At 38.1% G+C, this 22,334-nt stretch overlaps 1 protein-coding gene and 1 pseudogene across 1 annotated transcript in view; one reads left to right on the top strand and one right to left on the bottom strand.

The window, feature by feature from the left end:
- The window catches only part of UBN2 (ubinuclein 2), a 75,999-nt gene that overhangs the window by 32,324 nt on the left and 21,341 nt on the right, over positions 1 to 22,334 (bottom strand). The window contains exons 3-8 of the mRNA XM_028106299.1: positions 19,679 to 19,780; positions 15,621 to 15,758; positions 14,703 to 14,806; positions 11,541 to 12,030; positions 6,211 to 6,281; positions 491 to 620 (exon numbers count right to left, since the gene is read on the bottom strand). Coding sequence (XP_027962100.1) covers positions 491 to 620; positions 6,211 to 6,281; positions 11,541 to 12,030; positions 14,703 to 14,806; positions 15,621 to 15,758; positions 19,679 to 19,780 — 1,035 coding nt within the window. The remainder of the gene's footprint in view (positions 1 to 490; positions 621 to 6,210; positions 6,282 to 11,540; positions 12,031 to 14,702; positions 14,807 to 15,620; positions 15,759 to 19,678; positions 19,781 to 22,334) is intronic.
- LOC114211601 (NADH dehydrogenase [ubiquinone] 1 beta subcomplex subunit 3 pseudogene) lies at positions 13,793 to 14,363 on the top strand (annotated as a pseudogene).

Genomic DNA, 22,334 nt, shown 5'->3' with positions numbered 1-22,334 from the left:
TATATTTCTGACCACAGGAAGCATTCAAACTTGGACAATTACTTATGGGGTGGTAGGGGAGGAGAATCTAGCAAAACATGGATGATTACACCAAAAAATCTCTAAGTTTACATGTAAACCCTGTGATTCTTTCCACTGGTTTGTATAATGTGGGTGTGAACATATCTGCATAGATCCATTTCAGGAACAAAAAAAACTGAGTTATAAATCTGTCAGATATTTGTTGACGGCAAAGTTGTGTCAGCTGTGGAACTGAAGTTAATTTACCAGTCCAAGAATCTATGCCTTAGAAAACATTCTCATCTAGATTTATCAATTGTTGAAAAGTAAGTTTTTTCAAGCAATCCAATGTGCCTTTGATAACTCCTATAGTTATTCAATACATACAATAATACTATAAAGCAACTAATATGCAAAAGCCCCAAACAGAAACCAGATTCTTTATAGGCCATAAAACCTCAGATACAAATAGGATTATTCCTTGTCTTACCTGGACGTTGAGATGTAACTTCTTTAGACGTTTTACCAGTGTTTCTTTATTACATGGCACAAAAGCTTCAAGATGGGAGTAGACACCACTACGAATGCCAGGGCCTAGTTCCTGTAGCTGTAACTCAATGCTGAACAAGAACAACAACAAATAAATAGTACAGAATTTCTTTCAGGTACCAATACAAGCAAGGAGGCAAAGGCAGTGACTCTTCTTTCGTTTTATCTTTGCATGATTTCCTAGACAGTATTTTTCAAGGAGAAAATATAGATAACCATAAATAAACTGGTGAATAATTTTTTGAAGAACAGGGGCAAAGTCTACATTTTTGGGTAAAACACAGGAACTCTACTAAAAGCTCATTTCCTCAAAGAGATATTCATATCCTCTCTCCTCCACTGCAATTGCTAAGCTAGAGAGTTACACAGTTTCGATGAATTTAGAATATTTTTTCCTTAGAGGTGTTTGAAAAAATTGCAGATTTGGAAGAGGTGAAGCCCTTCTGGCTACAGATACAGACTGTTTTTCATCCATCTTTGTCTCCCTTATTGTGCCTGCATTGCACAAACTAGATATTTAATAGTCTGTTCAATTTATTCCAATTCTTCAGTTCCTGTTTCCGTTTGTAAATTATTTTAGACCAAAAATAAGTTGTTAAATGGGTATTTAACTTAATAGTTATTAAAAAAAAAAAAAGGAAAAGAGTTTTAACAGCCGCCATATTCTCAGCCAGACAAGTCTACTAATAAATAATTGAGGTTTCTTCCAAGATGGAAGACACTGTATCTGGCAAGTGCTATTGTAGAAAGATAGGAACAGATGTTAATTTGAAGGCCAAGACCAAACTGGGGCTCTTGGCAACAAACTATGTCCAAATCATCACATTCTATTACAGAAGAAGGGGCAGATAGATTTAATGAATAATTTTCACAAATAGAAGATGAATCCAAAGATTCAATTAACAGCTTTTGGGGAAGAAAAGAAGCCCTCCCATATCAAATATGTCCATCACTTACAAGATACACTGTAATTTCAGAAACAACGAAATATGGAAAACTATGCTCTTAGCACTGGCAATAAAAATTCTTGGTATTAGAGAAGTCAAACACATATACAAATGGAAAAATCCTTAGAATCCCTAAGAACCAGAAGGTCAAATGCAGAGGATCATATGGGAAACAATTACTACTGTCATGAGTTCTTTGTATAAACATTTGGTTAAATAACATTATGTGTGGATCTTAATTAAAGATTAAGGGGAAGAGTAATCAGGACAGTGGCTTTCTGGGCAGGGGGCTTTCTAGGCTTACCCCATTATTAAAGATTAGTTGAGGCTGAAAATAAAACAGAAACTCCAAGGGCACCTGGGTGGCTCAGCTGGTTAAGCGACTGCCTTCGGCTCAGGTCATGATCCTGGAGTCCCGGGATCAAGTCCCACATCGGGCTCCCTGCTCAGCAGGGAGTCTGCTTCTCCCTCTGACCCTCTTCCCTCTCGTGCTCTCTATCTCTCATTCTCTCTCTCAAATAAATAAATAAAATCTTAAAAAACAAAACAAAACAGAAACTCCAAGTCGTAAGAGAAGTAAGAACAGAGTGACTCAGTGACATACGTATAAAAATCAGTGGTTTCCAAAGAGCGGGGAAACTCAAAAGCACAAAGAGCTGACTCCCTGCTCCTAAGCCAATACTAGGTAAAAATCAGAGAAACATTTTAACCCTAAAGGTTACGGATTGTATCGGTCTATCACAAACATAAACAAATTCCTACCTGAGAACAGTATAATTTAAGCACCCATCCCTCACACATTTTTTTTCTCACTAAGAATTCCAATCTTCTAAGATCTAAAGAAGTACCTAAAACACATGGTAATGAAAAGTTTGAATTTCAGTTATTTCACATTTCAGAGAAATAAAGTTTCCCCTAAAGCAAACAAACTTTCCCTGAGCCTGCCTCCTTCTATCCACCAGGTTTTTTTGCTTCTTTAAGTGATGTCTATCTGCAAAGCAGATATCCATGCATGAAAGTTATGATGGATGGGTCTCAAACCTTTGATAATAAATTATGAACATGCGATCACTACAGGTTCTAAATGGATAAAAATATAGTGGGACCATCTGCTGATAATGCATTAGAGGACAAACACTGGATTTTGTGAATAAATAAGCTTGAAACCCACTATTATATCCCTATATATATTTTTTTAAGATTTTTATTTATTTATTTGACAGAGAGAGATAGCGAGAGCAGGAACACAAGCAGGGGGAGTGGGAGAGGGAGAAGCAGGCTTCCCACCAACCAGGGAGCCCGATGCGGGATCACGACCTGAGCTGAAGGCAGACTGCCCAACTACTGAGCCACCCAGGTGCCCCTATATCCCTATCTTTACAAGGGCTCTCATTTGCCTCTGAGGAAGCCTCCAAGAAATGCAACATAGGAATCCCTAGCTGAAGCAATGGTCAACTTTATAAACAGGATTCTTCTGGCTCAGGAATACTTAGTCTTACCTGTATTTTCACACAGAATTTTAGAAAGTCATTTCCCCATAGTTGATATATGACTTATTTTCCTATCCCATCAACTCCCTCTTTTTATATTTATTTTTTTAAAGTTAAGCTCTACACCCAATGTGGGGCTTGAACTCATGACCCCGAGATCAAGAGTCACATGCTCTACCAACTGAGCTACCCAGGCACCCTTTTCCCTCTTCCTAAAACACAGAATATTGGGGGGAGGGGTGCCTGGGTGGCTCAGTCATGAAGCATCTGCCTTCAGCCCAGGGATCAAGCCCCGCATCGGGCTCCCCGCTCCATGGGAAACCTGCTTCTCCCTCTCCCACTCCCCTTGCTTGTGTTCCCTCTCTTGCTGTCTCTCTCTCTCTGTCAAATAAATAAACAAAATCTTAAAAAAAAAAAAAAAACAGAATATAGGGGCCTCTGGGTGGCTCAGTTGATTGTCTGCCTTCAGCACAAGTCATGATCTCGGGATCCTGGGCTAGAGCCCCAAGTCGGGCTCCCTGCTCAGTGGGGAGTCTGCTTCTCCCTCTCCCTTTGCCCCTCCCCCCACTCATGCCCTGTCTCGCAAATAAATATATAAAATCTTAATAAAAACCCAGAATATATATCTCATTCAATCATTTTGAAAACACTAGTAAAAGAAAAGCTGACTAACTCCAAGTGAATTCTGGAATCTACTTAATTTCCTGAATTCTTCCTCAAGTATTCCAAATATCTTACCAATACTGTCCACATAACAGAACCACTGAAAGCCAGTAACTGAAGAAAGACTTAGGGAGCAGTAACCCAAACACAAAATCCAAAATAGTTCTTACTTTATAGCAAGAATTCAAAAGCCTGTTGATGTGCTGATTGATAACACACAAGAGGGATGTAAATCCCTCCTGTCCCTAAACAACTTTAGAGCAACTGTTGAACACAACTCAGGCTGGCTTGGGATCACATCAAGATTTTGTTAGCAATGTATGCTTGGGGTAAAGGAGGAAATAGGGGAAGAGATCAAGCTGGCAAGTTGTATATCTGCTGATCTAAGTCAAAATCAATTAAGCAAAAAGAGAAAGGTTTCCTATTCCAACAAACTCACCCCTCTTTCTGCCCAGCGTAAGGAAGCAGTGGTGAGGCAGAGCCAATACACCTGGATAATTTCATCGGAATTTACTATCCAAAATAATTACATACCATGTGCCCTTAGAAGATCGACTCAGTCCAGAGAAACAAGGGATGTTTGTTTAGGGAAAGTAGAAACAGAGGCCAGGGGCATAAGTAAGTGATTAAAATGGAAAACATTAAACTCTGAACAGTACGGTTTTATAGAACTGGAGGCACACTTTGTGAAATAAAAAAAAAAAAAATGGGCTCCATCAGAACTAGAGGATTTAAGATAGACACAGGGAGGCTTAAGGGAAGTCTGTTGGGGGGGTGGGAGGGGTACCTGGCTGGCTCAGTTGGAGGAGCCATGAGTCCAATCCTCACATTGGGCATGGAGCCTACTTTAAATAAATAAATAAATAAATAAATAAATAACATTTTTTAAAGGTGGGGAGGGACAACTGGCCTGCTCAGTCAGTAGAGCACGTGACTCTTGATTTCAGGGTCATGAGTTCCACCCCCATGCTGGGTGTAGAGAGTACTTAAAAAAAAAAAAAAAGAAAGAAGGAAAGAGAGAAGCCTATTAATGGAATGCTGATATCCTGCTTATCTGAGATGTTATGTCCCAAGGAAGGTCCTTTCTTTCTCTCAGGGGAGAAAAAGTCCGTTCCTCTTACAGAAGAGTAAAATAAAAAAGGACTGTGTCAGTCATAGGAAAAGGACCTGATCCAGTAAACTTAGGGCTCTCGAGTAGAAAGAGAAAGCAGCCAGTCAGATTCCTGATTAGGGAATCTGGGACAGCTCTGATGAGTAATGGTTACACTGTTTATTGAATCTGGGGTGTAAAAGGAGCTGGTGCAGGCAGGAAGCATTTGCCTCGCTTCCAGGCGTCTAGAATCAATCTGAAAATCCCTGGCTAAAATAAAGAAGAACAGGAACAAGAAATTCCTCTGTCACCACACCAGTAGCACACTAGGTTATGTGTTTCATGGGTCCATGGGGGACAAAAAAGATTTTTTAAGTACTCCAGAGAGAGATTGCGCTTAATTAAAACAGTTATCAAGGGGGAGGGGGAAAAACAAAAAAAGAAAATAGTTATCAAAGCAAACCAGTCCATCATCCTTTGTATCTTATGAGAAACTACCTCCAATATGTATTTAAAAGACAGGACTCACACACAGTGTTGGAAACACTGCTTGTGGATGTGAGGGCGATCTGGCTGAGACATATGTCACCCCATTGATCACCAGGGTTGATTCGGCTGATCTGGCCGGCTAGTCGGGTGTCCCCTTCCTCCCTCACCGCTCCATGTGCGTCCCTCCCGAAGCTGCGCGCTCGGTCGAAGAGGACGACCTTCCCCGATAGAGGAGGACCGTTCTTCGGTCAAGGGTGTACGAGTAGCTGCGCTCCCTGTTAGAACCCCCAAACAAGCTCGCAAGGAAACACTGCTTGTTTCTTTGTATATAATACTACTGAACCACTAAAAGCAGGCACACATTATTTTCATATGAGAAGAGAAAAATCTGCTTCTTTCTCCAGGATTGCTTTTTTAACCCAGTTCTGCTTGCAGCCAATTATACACTCCACTTCTAAAACCAATGGTCAAAATTTATAAGCCAATAGGTTTACAAGGACAGCTTATGGGACCACAGTCTTAGAACCTGCAGCTTCCTTAGTATCATACTCCAGCTAACAGTAAAAACTGTCACTAATTTAAATATAATCTGTACAGTATATCTCAGCCTTCAGCTTCCCCTTCCTATTTTTCCTTTTGTCTTCTCCACACTGCCTCTCTCCTACCTCACAACCAGAATTTCTTCATTAAACCATACTTTCCATTTGGCTATAAATGTTTGTATGAATTATAATTAACCTTGCTACATACCAATGGAATTATTTTTTCCAAGTCTGAATGAAAATAGAAGGAAAATTATACCAAATTTAATATGAATACTCAGAGCTGTTCCAGAAACACATTTTCATATAAAATGACAAAAAATACATTTAAATCTAAAATAATATCAACCTGTAAAGTTGTAACCAACTATATGTTTAAATGAATTCTTAAAGTTTAAATAACTTTTTAGGTTTTTTAATTAAAGAAGAAAATTACTTACTCCAGAAGAATATTATTCATATCCTGTGTAAAGAATTTTTTCCTTCCTTCTTCATCAAAAAGTTTGGCAGCCTAGAGAAACATAAGATTGTCAATATGGCTTTCTTTCTTTCTTTTTTAAAAGATTTTATTTATTTATTTATTTGATGGAGAGAGCACGCACACACACAAGCAGGGGGAGAGGCAGGCAGACGGAAAGGGAGAAGCAGGCTCCCTGCTGAGCAGAGAGCTCAGCCATGGGGCTGATCCCAACACCCTGGGATCATGACCTGAGCCAAAGGCAGACGCTTAATGACTAAGCCACCCAGGCATCCTGTCAATATCGCTTCCAATAAACACATTGTTTCCATATCTATTTACTAAAGAATAAGCTTCTTGAGGGTGGGGCTACTGTGATTTACATCACTTTGTATCCTCCATACCCAGCTCAGTACCTGGCACTAGTAGGCAATTACAGAGTGTTGAAACAAATTTAGCATATATACCATTGTTTCCTATTAACTCTATTTAATTTTTCTTAATCCTGCTAAATTAACAAAATTATACGTACGAGACTTTTTAGTGCTTTGTGTACCTTGTGGACTTTGACTACCCATGGGTTTATTAATTATTGCTGTGATCTCCAAGATAAGCAGATATTTCACTTTCTATCGACAGTGTCTACAAAATATCTGATATTCTATATGTTATACTCATTACCATGTTTAATCCTCATAACAGCCAATGACATTGGTATGACAGCCCCCACTATACAAACAAGGAAGTTTAAATCGGTCAGAGGTTACATGACATGCTCCCAAATCACACTACTACTAAGTGGTGGATCCAGGACTCAGACCACAAGCTTTCTTTTTTTTTTTTTTTAAAGATTTTTATTTATTTATTGAGAGAGAGAGAGAATGGTAGAGAGAGAGCATGAGAGGGAAAAAGGTCAGAGGGAGAAGCAGACTCCCCGCTGAGCAGGGAGCCCGATGCGGGACTCGATCCTGGGACTCCAGGATCGTGACCTGAGCCTAAGGCAGTCGCTTAACCAACTGAGCCACCCAGGCGCCCGACCACAAGCTTTCTGACTTCAACTGCGCAACACTGCCACCCTGTACAAAGATACCTGCTTACTGCAGCCAGCCTAGGTTCCCCCTAATTACTAACAACAAAAAAACGTAGGCGAGGTTATTAACAAGGGATAAGCAAAAATTCATGCAATGAGCTTAATTTCATGTTTGTCACCTCGACCAGATGACCAGAAACCAAGTATACCAGCACACCCTACCATAAGCAAAATTTACTGCGAAAATCACAAACAATGTAGTTGAGGTCCAGGAGATATAAAACATCAAGAAGCCTGATCTAATAATCTGAGCAAGCCGTATGCTGACTCTGTCAATCCACCAAGTTATTTGACAACTGTACATGCAATAAATAGAAGAAAATTGCTAAGATGGGCCTCAGTACTTCTTAGAAAGAATAAAAACTGGGTATGTGCAGGGGGTGGAAATACACGAAAGGCATAAGGAAAACTAAACTTCAAGAAATGAATCAAAAAAAGTCAAGAAGCTGAACAGTGGAAGAATATTACAAAGTAAGAAAAGAGCCACAAGAAGCAATTCCTTATCACACAGACATAAGCATTTAAGCCAAGGATGACTTCTTACCTAAAGAAAAAATACCATCTCATATTTCAAAAGAAAACATATAGCGAAGTCATAGATACCAGTAAGTGAAATCAAACTTCTCACTGATGATTTCCTACTAAGGAGTTAGGGAGTGCCTGTATTAAACTTGGCAGGGCTATTACAGAGAGAGAGAGAATAGTTTTTGGTATATAAGATATGACAAAGCTTTTACAAGATGGAACACACTCATTACTAACCAATTTTGTTATTAAGTGAAACTGAATGGCATATAACACAGCAGACAGAGTGCCTACTATGGAGCTCCACGGTAATGCCTTTAAATGCTGACTTTGAATCATGGCTCAGCCATTCAAAAATGATGGGGCCTTGGGCAAATCACTTAACCTGTTGAACCTTAGTTTCCTCATCTATTAAATGGAAGAATACTACCTACCTCACTTGATTGTTGGAAGATTAGACTACACAGTAGGTAAAGTACTTTAAACCCAATCAGGGTGCTGTCTCCTGAATGGTAAATGCTATGTGAGACATAGCAGCACTGTACTAAATACAGAGTACAGGTTTCTGCTAAATAAACAAGAGCTATTATTTTTATTTTTTTTAAGATTTTATTTATTCATTTGAGAGAGAGAGAGACAGAGAGAGCACAAGCAGGGGAAGAGGGAGAGGGAGAAGCAGGCTCCCTGTTGAGCTGGGAGTCCGACATGGGGCGTGATCCCAGGACCTGGAGATTGTGAACTGAGCTGAAGGCAAAGGCTTAACCATCTGAGCCACCCATGCACCCCAAGAGCTGTTATTATTAATAGTACCTTGCAAGTCGGGGCGCCTGGGTGGCTCAGTTGGTTAAGTGACTGCCTTCGGCTCAGGTCATGATCCTGGAGTCCCAGGATCAAGTTCCGAATCAGGCTCCCCACTCAGCAGGGAGTTTGCTTCTCCCTCTGCCTCCCCCCTCTCATGTGCTCTCTCTCTCTCTTTCTCTCTCAAATAAATAAATCTTAAAAAATATATATATATTTTGCAAAATGTGGGTCACATCACTAACACGTTTTAAAACCTACAGGAAACTAAAGGTTTTAGGGAGAGGCAACATGGGATAGCAAAAAGCACGTACATACTTTGGACTTAGGTGAATCCTTGTGGCTAAATTCTGGCTCCACCACTTACTAGTTGCACGGACCTGACCAAGCTATTTAACCTACCTCAAGTTTCTTAACCATAAAAAGGAAATAATACCTTATTTCCTATACAGAGTAGCTGAGAAGATTAAATAAAAAACCTACTTATTACCGAGACTACAGATTGTATACTTTTCAAAAAATAAGCACAGAAAATAGCAAAAGAATGAAAACAATTCAGTAAGAGAACAGGATAAAAAAGAAAATGACAAAGATCAACTATAATTATAACAACTGTAAAAAGATAAAATCATTTGTTAAAAGAGAAAAGACTCAGATGAGGTCAATAAAGAAACTACACGCTGTCTATAAGAAAAAGAGATAAAGGGACGCCTGGGTGGCTCAGTTGTTAAGCGTCTGCCTTCAGCTCAGGTCATGATCCCACGGTCCTGGGATCGAGCCCCGCATCGGGCTCCCTGCTCCGCGGGAAGCCTGCTTCTCCCTCTCCCACTCCCCCCCTTGTGTTCCCTCTCTCGCTATGTCTCTCTCTGTCAAATAAATTAAAAAAAAAAAAAGCTAAAATAAAGAAAATCAAAGAAGTTGAAGGTAAATGATGAGAAAAGCTATATGTAAAAATAAAGAGAAAGGAGACAGTAAGTCAGACAAAACTAAATTCAAGGTAAAAGGCAGTAATAGCACAAAAAGTCACCTTCAAATGGTAATCATCACAAAGATCTAGCCATCAAGACTTCTATGGGTCAAACAACACATCATGGAAATAAAGCAAAAACGATGGTAAACACAATTTATAACCTAAGAAATAATTGGCAATGAGATATTTTAACAGACTTTGCTAAGTTCTGGACTAATGAAGTACATTAAAATAAGTAAAAATACAGGGGAACTAAAATTAAGTCACTTCAGAAGAAATGCTAAAGCATAAAAAACAGAATTGCTAAGCCAAATCTGTGGGCCAGTTACCAGAAAAATTAAATAAATCTAATATTCCTGTAATCAGATATTCAAATTTTAGGAAAAGTTATGAGAAATAAATATAAAGATGATTAGTAAATTTTAAAATGTGACTTAAGTTGGTTTACTATAATCCCAGGAGAAAGAAGCAAGCTGAATAGTCTATACATTACCACCCCAGTAATTATTTTTTATAGTACTATACCATTTGCAAATGCATGGATTAAGATCTAGAAAAATAAATAATTTAATAGTGGCTATCTCTGCTGGGAGCGGGGAATGTCAGACTATGGGGGATCTTTCCCTACGTATGATAATACATTTTGTATTGTGCATTTCACTTTTGTAGTGAGGAAAAAAATGAGGACTAAAATATGGCATGGGTTCAAATAAACACATTAAAGTAATCGGGCACCTGGGTGGCTCAGTTGGTTAAGAGACTGCCTTCAGCTCAAGTCATGATCCTGGAGTCCCAGGATCGAGTCCCACATGGGACTCCCTGCTCAGCAGGGAGTCTGCTTCTCCCTCTGACCCTCCCCCCCCATGCTCTCTCTCTCTCTCTCTCAAATAAATTAAAAAAAAAAAATAATCAAAATAATCAAAAAGGTCATTTTAAGCTAGGTTTGGCGAGGGGGGAGGGGCAGAGGGAAAGAGAAAAGCAGACTCCCTGCTCAGCAGGGAGCCTGACCCAGGGCTGGATCCCAGGACCCTGAGATCATGACCTGAGCCAAAGGCAGATGCTCAACCAATTGAGCCACCCAGGCGCCCACTGGCATGTTATTTTAAGTCAAAATACTATCTCCCTGAGATTAAATGGATAAGTGTGATGACATTTATCTGGATTTGCAGCTAGTTAAACAAAGATTATGAAGCCAAGTCAATCTAGAGAGGTATCTAATGTGACATGCTAAAGCTTAGCTCTCAAGTTTGTCCTAATAGGAACACAATGCATGCTTACTAAATGTGCTGATTAGCTGGAAAGGATTAGCTGAAAAATCAATTATAAAAGAACTAGATGTCAATATAGTTTAGACCAAGTTCAGGTATACTTTTGTAATGTTACTATTTGCTCCTATCTTCCCTCTTTTGTCTTTACACGACTTTTTTTTACAATAAAAATTGTATTTATGAAACCTATGCTGAAAATTATTTGTAAGATGAGGGGCACCTGGGTGGCTCAGTCGTTTAAGTGTCCAACTCTTGATTTCAGCTCAGATCATGATCCCAAGGTACTGGGATCAAGACCCACTTCAGGCTCTGCATTCAGTGGGGAATCTGCTTGAGGATTCTCTCCCTCTTCCTCTGCCCCTCCCCCCTCATGCCCGCTTGTGCAAGCATCCTCTCCCTCTTTCTAAAATAAATAAATCTTTAAAAAATGTATAAGATGAAATAATAAAACAATCACCCATATGATGCTATAACTATAGTTATACACATTTCTACTTAAAATCAAAGGCCTATACGTACAGCCAATGCCTAAAAGGAAATATAGAAAATTGTAAGTTCTTTATATGGGTGCTGGAATTGTGGGTTATTATTTTTGTCTTGCAAAAAGCATTTAGTGTTAAGTTTATGTAGCAAATAAGAAACAAGGGGATTATTACACTTACTACACGGAGGTCTTCAATGCGTTTTTCAAGAAGGACAGGTAGACCCTCTGGGAGTGTAGGCACTACCTTGGGCATAATCTGAGAGGCATAGGTTGGCTGGGTGGTGTTTCCATTCTCTCCCCCTGACTCAGAGAGGGGGCTACCATCAGAAGCAGCATCCAGTAATCTGTCAAAGTCGAAATCATCTAGCATCTCTAGGGCATTTTCAGCTTCCTGAAACAGTTCATGTTCATTTGTGCCAACAAAAATGGGGAGGTCTGGATCAGCACTGTTCAGATTTAAGTCGGAGACATCATTTCCCAACACTACAGCAGTGGAGGGGGGCTTATTCAGAGAGGAGGTCATTAAGTTCACTGGGACTTTGGGGTTAGGCTCCTTCTTCAATGCATCCTTCTCTTTCTGAAATTTTCGTATCATGGCAGCTAGAGAAAGAGAATCTTTGTAACGTTTCTTCTTTTTTTCAGACTTGTGGGAATTTAGAGCCACAACTCTGTGAAGAAAAAAGTCATCTGTTAGGCTATGTATGATTTTAATGTTTAAAGCCTCATGTAAATAAGCAGACACAGATCATCAAAACAATCATCTGATAGGTGGGAGAGCAAATTTCTTATTAAATTATCCTTTTATCACAGCATCTTCCTCATTATCTGGACTGTCACTGAGGAAAGGTCGATAGGTAAATGGCCATCAGAGTGAAGAAAATGAATGGACTAAAGTTAACAGAAAGAAACAAAACTGAATGTAGCTCAGGTTTATGAGAATATATGAAGTTAAACTTAGTACTCCTTTTGGAATGTTCACATTCTTAGGCACTTCTATAAATTGGTCACCTAAGAAATTAACCGAGTAAAGAAATACACTTTCGCTGAAAACAGAGTTGCTTACAACCAGAGCTCACACAAGTACAACTTTAAACTGGTACTCCAGGTGGGGTTTGTTTGTTGAAAGATTTTATTCATTTGACAGGGAGCACAAGCAGGGGAAGTGGCGGGGAGAGGGAGAGAAGGAAGCAGGTTCCCCGCTAAGCGAGGAGCCCGATGTGGGGCTCGATCCCAGGACCTTGGGATCATGACCTGAGCCAAACGCAGAGGCTTAACGACTGAGCCAACCAGGCACTCCAACATCAGGTGGTTTGTGCTACAAACTGCCAAAGAAATGCAAAATCTTTCTAGACCCTATTCTATCTGCTGCTACTTTCTGATCATTTTCACTTTCCATTCTGGGAACAGCCATGTGAAGCAATCATATATGGGTAATTTTCTATGACAATGTTCTCCCTACAGAAACCATGGGGAAAAGATGGTTTCAGTTTCAGTTTATCACTTTCTCTAGATATCTTTTCTACATTCTATGGCTTATATTCTTCTATGCGCACTACAGAATCAAAAAAGATGATTTGTACCTTCAAGGGAAGCCCATGTTTCATTTACTGTTATATACTCCAAACCACAAGAATACCTGGTATACAAGTACTTAATAAATATTTGCTGCATGAATAAGCTATGAATTTGAGAAAATGACAAATTCAATAAAAGGCATTATAGACTTTGTTCCCAAAGAAGTTTACTTGTAAATAATATATGCATTAGTAATATATGTTTTTCCTTAATTACTTAATGACTCCGGGGTCACTAAAATCTCATGCTTACAGGATGATAAATACCTCCCTATATCCTTTTGAATACTGATAACCCAAAAAATTCACATGCACCTCCCCTGGTAAGGAGGGGAAGAAAATCAAGCCTCTCAAAGTTTCTGCCCCTTAGTTCTCCAAAAAAAGTCATGGAGAAGCAAGAACTGGTAATTTTATGAATGCATGGTACAAACATTTTATTCTTATAGCTCTTTTGAGAAATTCTACTTGATTTTTAGAGACAATATCATTACCTAAAGTTACAAGTGTGAAGTTACACTGTACAAGTTACAAGTGTGAAGCAGAGCTAAATAACTGACTTTTTAAATAGTAAAACAACTATAAATTGTTCATACAAAGACTACTGCCAATCCTCAATCCCCAGGCATCTAGTAAGCTTAGTTCTAGCACAAAAAGTTGAAGACATTTGTTCAAGGTTTATACCATCTTTTCAAACTGGTTCTTGTTGGCAAAAAGTTGTAATGAGCAAAATACTTAATGAACTAATATGTAAATCTGATCTAAAACACCGTGAGTCTCTAAAATGATAAAGTCTTCTACTTATCAATCAATAAATACAATATTAATTAATTAAAATCTAAGATGACATTGAATACTGAGTGTCGTGAGAGGTCAGATTGCTGTCAGACATGGCCCAGAGATATGGGCATGAAAATGGCCATAGTAAACTGGAACTTCCAGATTTTACATACACATACACACACACACACACACACACACACACACACACACACACACTTTTAAGATTTTATTTATTCATTTGACAGAGAGAGACAACACAAGCAGGGGAGAGGGAGAGGGAGAAGCAGGCTTCCCGCTGAGCAGGGAGCCTGATGCGGGACTTGATCCCAGGACGCTGGGATCATGACCTGAGCTGAGGGCAGATGCCTAACGACTGAGCCACCCAGGCGTCGTCAAACTTCCAGATTATAAACAATGGAAGATAGAAGGGACACCATTAGAAACTGTCTAGGAGAAGCTGACTGCACAAGGGTTAGGGATCCATGGGGCGCAATGGAGCTTGGAGATACACGGGTGCCTTTGCAAACAATGTTTCCTTTGTTTGTGCATTGTTAAAAGGATTCAAATGGGGATTTACTGCATTTGTGGTAGCTGCAGGGGCTGAATATTACCTGGAGCTCAAGAATAAAGATAAGAAGCATGACTGAAGATAATACCTGGAATAATCTTAAAGGCTTAACTCTCTTATAAAAATAAGATTTCTTCAATGTAGCCTTCTCGTCTGTGTGTTTTTCCCTTACAGAATAGAATACTAGTAAGATTTAATAAAGTATATATGTGCAAAAAAAAAAAAATCTAAGATGACAAAGCTTTCTATTTACTAACACTTAACACATATTAATATTATTAAAATATAAGTTAACAGTCACATTTATAAATAGAGTATTAAATTAGACCCAGCTAAGCTGAACGAATTAATGCTAAATATATCTTTCTAAAAGGGCAGCTAGTCATGCTATGACCTTATAATGTTTAATTTTACGTACCCCAATTGTTTGGGTACTTTTTTCCTTGGCTTCTTCTCCTTTTCCCCTTCCTCTTTCCGCTTCCGCTTCTTCATTTCAATATCATCTTCTTTTATTTTGGGAATCTGCAAATGATAGAAGAATGTATCATTTATCTGAGTATCAATGGGTTACTCTTTGATGTTATCAATCTACCATCCAGGGCAGTGTTTTCTCTCAAAGCTCAGTGTACATTAGGAGTGCTTGTTATAAATGCAGATTCTTGGGGTTTACGAACACTGCCTGGTTTTTAACAAACATTTTGGTGATTCTGCTACAAGTAAGTCCTTGGATCACACTTCAAGAAACATTTAACTAAGGACACTCTGTGTGTTTCCTAAAACAATATATACATTCCATAGAATTAGCTTCATAAATTACATCTTAGGAAAGGTAATGGCTTTTAATCATTTCTATACCAAGTCTTTTTTTTTTTTAAGGTTTTATTTATTTGTTTTGAAAGAGAGAGAGACAGCGGGAGAGGGAACACAAGCAGGGGGAGTGGGAGAGGAAGAAACAGGCTTCCCGCGGAGCAGGGAGCCTGATGGCGGGGGGCTTGATCCTGGCACCTGAGCCGAAGGCAGATGCTTAACAACTGAGCCACCCAGGCGCCCCTGTTTCTATACCAAGTCTTAACTTATCCTAGAAACTTACCCTTAACCCCTAAACAGTAGATTATTAAACCACATATGGAGAGAGTTTTAAAAGAAAATATAATTCTACTATGATGTAAGTATCAATTTCCCCTTATCTACATAATTTTACCTTAAAGCATGTAAATAACTACAGATTCATTAAACAATGTTAGCATTTTCCTTTTCCTTACATTCACACGTTAATTTAAAAAGTACACCCTATTAACTGAACACTCATTACTACTGCAATGCTGGATAAACTTACTTTGGGTGGCTTGTGCTTTTGGTTGTCTGTAGTATCTTCTTCTTCAGTATCTGAAGCTTGGCGAAACTGCAGAGTGCCAGTGTTGATGTAAAAGCCTCCATATTTTGTTGTTAGAGAAGCAGGAACTAACTCATCATACTATATTTAAAAAAAAAAAAGGTTTCAGACATAGCCTATTATTAATTCTATAAACATATCAAAGAAATTCAATCACTATGTCAGCATCTTCCTTAAATCCTAACTACAAAACTGAATGCAATGAGGATGTTTGTGGAATAAATTTAGAAAAAGTTAATATCTGGGATAAAAATGAGCCCAGATTACTCAGTATTTATAAAGAACAGAAATTCTGGAATAACAACGCAAATTCTATCATCTGCTGAGAAAAATTTAAAGATCACTACTACTATTCTTAATGATAAAGGATTCTTTTTTTTAAATAAATCTTTATTTATATATTTTTTAAGTGATCTCTACACCTAACATGGGGCTCAAACTCACAACCTAGAGATTAAGAGTCACATGCTCTACCGGCTGAGCCAGCCAGGCACCCCAAGAACAAATGATTCTGATGAGAAATTGAAACAAGTTAAAACAGATGACTAAATGTCCAGGCAAAGAATAAATTTCATTTCCTATCATATCAGTATATAATTTTACTCATAAGGAGATTATAAAGAATAACAAAGTTATTTCTTCTCTCTTAGCTCTAAGCTTCTGGGTGAAAAAAAAAATTTCTTTTTAATATTTTATTTATCTATTTGACAGAGAGAGATAGCAAGAGCAGGAACACAAGCAGGGGGAGTGGGAGAGGGAGAAGCAGGCTTCCCGCGGAGCAGGGAGCCCCAGTGCGGGGCTCGATCCCAGGATCCTGGGACCATGACCTGAACCAAAGGCAGACGCTTAACGACTGAGCCACCCAGGCACCCAAGGTGAAAATTTTTAAAACAAAAATACCATGTGTGTTTAAAAAGGAAGCAGAAAAATAACTGCCCAGTTCAGTAAGCGTACACTGTAATGAGCCAGGTACTTTGCCTGGAGCAAGAGATGCAAATTATCTAAACTAGACTGAAGGTCTGACCTAAAATATCACTTAAGATGATGTCCTCCAAGCTTGAATTTTATAGTTTATCACTTCTCACCTGATGAAAATGGACAAAAAGCAAACTTTAAATGAAGGTCAATCTTCACCAAATGATGGAGTCCATAGTGGTTGAGAAAAAAGGAACTACTTATCTAACAGAGCTAGATATGTGCTACCTGAGGTCCCCAGAACTCTACTTACAGGTTCTTCATATTTTATATTTTTAAGAAAGTTAGATTTTTAAGGAGAATCCTTTGCCATGGACAAGGAATACAGAGAATGTACTAGTTACTGTAAGAATATTAAGGCTAAGTACAAAAATTTTGCTTTTAACCCATATCCTTTTCAATTAAATGAATAGAAAAAGAATTTCCAGTTTAATCATATTGAATCAAAAAGTAATGAAGTGGGGGGGGGGGAGAAAAGGAATGAATTGCTTTCTTGTTGCTTCACTTGATGGGCTATTATAAAGACCTATGGGTAAAACCTTCAGAAAGGGTCCAGTACTATCTGTAAGCAAAGGAGTGATGTGAATGTGAAGAGTAGAGAACTAAAAGTGAAATGACTTTGTAGTAATTATTTTTGGAAATGTGTAATTGTGACAAACACATCTGTACTTTTTGCTTACACTGCTTTATAATTTACAGTGCTTCATATAAATTATTTCACTTGGTCCTCCTGCTACCTTTGAGGCAAAAAGGACAAGTATTATTCCCATTTTATAAGTGAAAATCAAATTTAGAGGTTAAGAACCTTGCCAGAATAATTTTTTAAGCTTATGGTAGAGGCTCTGGCTATATTTCAAACTATCCTCTACACCAAGCAGTTTCTCCGACAGGAAACAAGTTCATCACTACATTACAGGACAACATGGGTGTATTCAACATCTGTATGCTGCAGTATTTTACTAAGCTTTCCCTATCAGAACACTCCTCAGGAGAACAAGCTCTTTATGCATATTTAATTTAGCCTTTTAAGTACAATGCGTTAAGAGGCAATGGAGCACTGAACTTGAAAATCAGAAGACCTGGATTTAGATCCTTTCAAACACTGGCAATTGTGACCCAGAGGAAATCATTTAACATCAATACTTTGGGGTTGTGTAACAATGACAACATTACTTACTTCAGAAAGTTCTAGTGAAATTTAAAAGAAACAACCTAAATAAAAGTGTTATTCATGCCTGGTATTATAATTTATTAATAATAAAGAAAAACATTTTCTTTTAGTCTTTACAAAATTTGGCAATATCAGTGAGACTAAAAATAATCTTCAAAAGCATTTATTTTTCAGGCATTTATAGTAATAAGTAGTACATGATTCTGACAATTAAATAGAACCAGATTATTTTCACTCTCTATCAAATAATTACAAACAGTGAAAGCTTACTGGTAATACAATCAATGAAAAGAACAGAAAATCATTTGGTTGGATTATAATTGTCTCATGTCTGAATTATCACATAAAAAGAACCCAATAATCTATTAAAGATAATGATATAAAATTATTTGGCAAGCCAATAAACAAGATGTATTCTAATTCAATTTCCTCTTACAAAGCAGGAACCTACTTTGTCCTCTAAATGTCAGCAACTAATGCTAAAATTTTTATACAACTTATACCTACAAAATTTGTCCTTATTAAAGCAGTAGCTTTCAAATTTTCTTCACCACCACCCAAGTGGAAAATACATTACACATCAAAACCCAGTGCATGCACACACACATATACTCATTAAAAAACTCACATAATCTACTATGATTTGTTATGGTAGCTCCTAGTCTGTTCTACTTCATTTTCATTAAAAATGCTGGCCACACTCTCTAAATTGATATATAACCCAATTACAGGTTGTAAAAGTCAGTCTGAAAACACTTTATTCAAATATTTTGACTGTAGCAGAGAAAACTGGGTAATGCTACAAGATTTCCTTAGAAATCTTTAGAAACCGAGTCAAGTCTAGAATCTAGGAATTTTGACTTGTGTTTCATATCAAGGTCAAGACTCTTAAAAACATTCCATCTCTTAACCTACAAAAAGGTTTGTCAACCTTTCTGGTAACAAGAAGACTTCTCTACTCCAAAGGGCATTGTCAGTATTTTACTCCTATAGACCAGGCTAGCTGGTATGGTAAACCAGTTTATGTCAAGACACTAAAATAACTTAGGAGTATCATAGGGTATCCACTATGCCCCTGCTGGAAGTTCTAATTTGTGGGTAATACTACAATGCTTACCTTGGTGTCACTTTCTGTATATTCTAAGTAATCCATGTACAATGCAGAGGATACCATAAGTCCAGGATTTAGATTATTCTAGTGCACTGAGAAGAATGTAAGAACATATACCTTACCTACTCCCAAACATGATATGCCCTCTTTCACTTGCTATGTGATCAGTGGACTGCTACAGTCCTTAAATGCTTTCCTAAATTCCTCTTCATTTTGTAAGAGAAAGAGGACTCCAGGGGAAAAGCCTCAGGGCGTGATCGAAACAGGCAGTAAAGGATGGCATTCAATCACCACCGGTGTAGTAAGGGTTGGCAGCAACAAAAAAATAAAGTACATTTTAAAGATGTCTGTCAGATTAACTTCCACCCAGTAGCTCCAATCTTCAAGTTCATATGGTTCTTATCTAGAGGTCACTTGAAAATACACCTGCCCAAGTTTGGAAATATCAATAAAAATTCAAGATGTAAATACCCTTGATCAGTAAATCCCACTGCTAGAAATTTATCCTATACATATATTTGCACTAATTATCTTACATATTTACTCAAGTACACGAAGATAAATGTACACAGATGCTCAACTGTCTGTAAGCACATAAAAGTGGAAACAATTTAGATGTACATCAACAAAACAATTTAGATGTACATTTACTGTTAGTAAAAACAAATACTGAACTATTTTAGTAACCTTATCCTTGACTTCTATCCCAAAGAATTGCTGCTATATTAAAGATACATTACTCACAGCCTCTGAGTTATCAATAAATGGATCTGTCTCATCATAGCCAAAGCCTATATCAATTAAATCTTGTAGCCGATCCTTCCGGTGTTTACGGGGTTTCCCACCCTGCAAAAAACAGATATGTTAGACTGATATCAGTACTCATGCTGTTTCCATAAACTTAAAAAATACCTGTCAAAAGAATTCCAAGTAATTTCTTTAGATAAGCCCAACCTTCAAGAGGTTGAATTTAAGTCCCCCCAAACTTTGAATATTAAATTGTATTTAGGGACTTGCTCTCAAAGAGTAGGGTATGAAAAGGAGGGGACAAAGTAACTTTATTTTTTTAAAAGATTTTATTTATTTATTTGAGAGAGAGAAAGAGAGCATGAGCAGGGGGGAGGAGGAGAGGGAGAGGGAGAAGCAGGCTCCCCCTGAGCAGGGAGCCCGATGTGGGGCTCGATCCCAGGACCCTGGGATCACGACCTGAGCCGAAGGCAGACGCTTAACGACTGAGCCACCCAGGCGCCCCACCCATGTCATACTTAAAGTCTTTATTATAGTTATAAAGAACTCATTCTATCTTTGGTATAAATGTCACATGTATGCTAAAGGTCAAATATAAGCTCGTCATACGTAGTTTAAGTGAGCAGGACAGCTACTAATACTATTGTGGCACTACTAAAACGAGCGTTTAGTTCAGTCTCTAAGACTCATTTTAGATACTCAAATACATTCACTCGAATTTAACTATACTTTCTAAGCATCTTCCTAACACCTCCTGACCCCTGATTGTTTTTAGCACAGGAGTGGGCCATGAGGAAGAAAATGCTCAGAAAGAGGAAAGAAAACAGTAAGTGGTAAGGATGTGCCTACCAACATGCCACCAGTGAACCAGAGCAAGTCCAGCAGAAAGCACAGGATGCAGGATGTGAACCTCTTACTCAGTTTCAATTCTCAGTGCGTATCTCTCAATGTAAAGTGATTCTAATGGTGAAAGATGGGTAAGTTTTGTGCAACATGGCCCTTAAATAAAAACAAACTGTTCTATCTTATTTCCATGCAAAGAAATGATCTCTTCCACTGTTTGATGGAAAAAATGGTTATGCTGGACCTGCTGAGAGATGTCACCAACATGGTGCCAACCCTTTCTAAATAATTTGTAAAGTAATTCTGACTAAATGTTATATTTGTATTACACACAGATGTTAAAAAAAACCCAACCCCCATAAGCTATGACTTCATTGTATGCTTTTGGGGGGACAAAACAACACTACACCATTACCACCAAGAAAGTCATTATGGTGTGAGATAAAGCAGTGGTTCCCATATTTTTAGCTTTTACAAGTTAGGTAAATTTCAAAAACAATTTTGAAGACCAACACAAGGTGACAACCCTTTTTTTATTTTGCTAAGTAAGGCCATTAAAGACATAATCTCAAAACAACAATCCTTTTCAAGAAATACTAGTTGGCAACCTTAAACATACAGACATCTATGTAACATATATACATATACACACATATACACACAGCATGTGTGTGCTCACATGCAACACACATAATACATTGTTCTAAGTTTTTCCATTTGCCAGGTCTGCAAACTGGAACACTTACAGCTAGGTTATAGAACTACAATTAGAATCAGAAGTCAAAAAACAAAACAAAACAAAAAAAACCCCAACAAAACCCAAAATCAGAAGTTAGGGGACAGAAAGAGGTATTTCTAGGATATGAGTTATTCTGTTAAGAAAAGTCACATACAAGCAATTAAGTACATGAGGGACTGTTTCACCCAAAAACCAGAGAGATAATGATGTAATGTATGGTGATTAACATAACATAAAAAAAAAAAAAAACACCCAGAGCTCTAAAAAGAATATAAAAACCCAAAGATATATGAAAACTAATATAAAAATATCTTAGTTCATGAAAAAATATAAAAACAAATGAAGAATACTAGCCCTGTCACATATTAAATATATTTAAAGTTATAGGAGTTAGCAACATAAAAAAAAAAGCCCATATATGATAAACCCACAGCTAACATCACCCTCAATGAGGAAAAACGGGGAGCTTTTCCCCTATAATCAGGAACAAGACAAGGAAATCCACTCTCACCACTTTTATTCAACATAGTACTGGAAGTCCTAGCCACAGCAATCAGACAAGAAAAAGGAATAAAAGGCATCCAAAGCCGGAAGAAAGAAGTAAAACTTTCACTATTTGTAGATGATATGATACGATACATAGAAAACCCTGAAGACTCTACCGAAAAACTACTAGAACTGATAAATGAATTCAGTAAGGTCTCAGGAAATAAAATCAATTTACAGAAATCTATTGCATTTTTTTTACAATTTATTTATTTATTTGAGAGAGAGAGAGAGATAAAGAGGGCACATTTGGGGGGAAGGTCAGAGGGAGAGAATCTTCAAGCAGACTCCCCACTGAGCACAGAGTCTAACACAGGACCTGATCTCATGACCCATGAGATCATAACCTGAGATGAAACCAAGAGTTGGACACTTAACTGACTGAGCCACCCAGGCGCCCCAACTCACTGCATTTCCATACACTAAAAATGAAGTAGCAGAGGGGCACCTGGGTGGCTCAGTTGTTGAGTGTCTGCCTTTGGCTCAGGTCACGATCCCAGTGTCCTGGGATCGAGCCCCACATCG

The sequence above is a fragment of the Eumetopias jubatus genome, unplaced genomic scaffold (genome assembly GCF_037043125.1).
Source record: "Eumetopias jubatus isolate StellerSeaLion01/CBP00866 unplaced genomic scaffold, mEumJub1_p1.0 scaffold_14, whole genome shotgun sequence".
Classification (NCBI taxonomy): domain Eukaryota; kingdom Metazoa; phylum Chordata; class Mammalia; order Carnivora; family Otariidae; genus Eumetopias; species Eumetopias jubatus.
The sequence above is the reverse complement of the archived record's forward strand: the minus strand, read 5'-3'. Positions and strand labels throughout refer to the sequence as shown.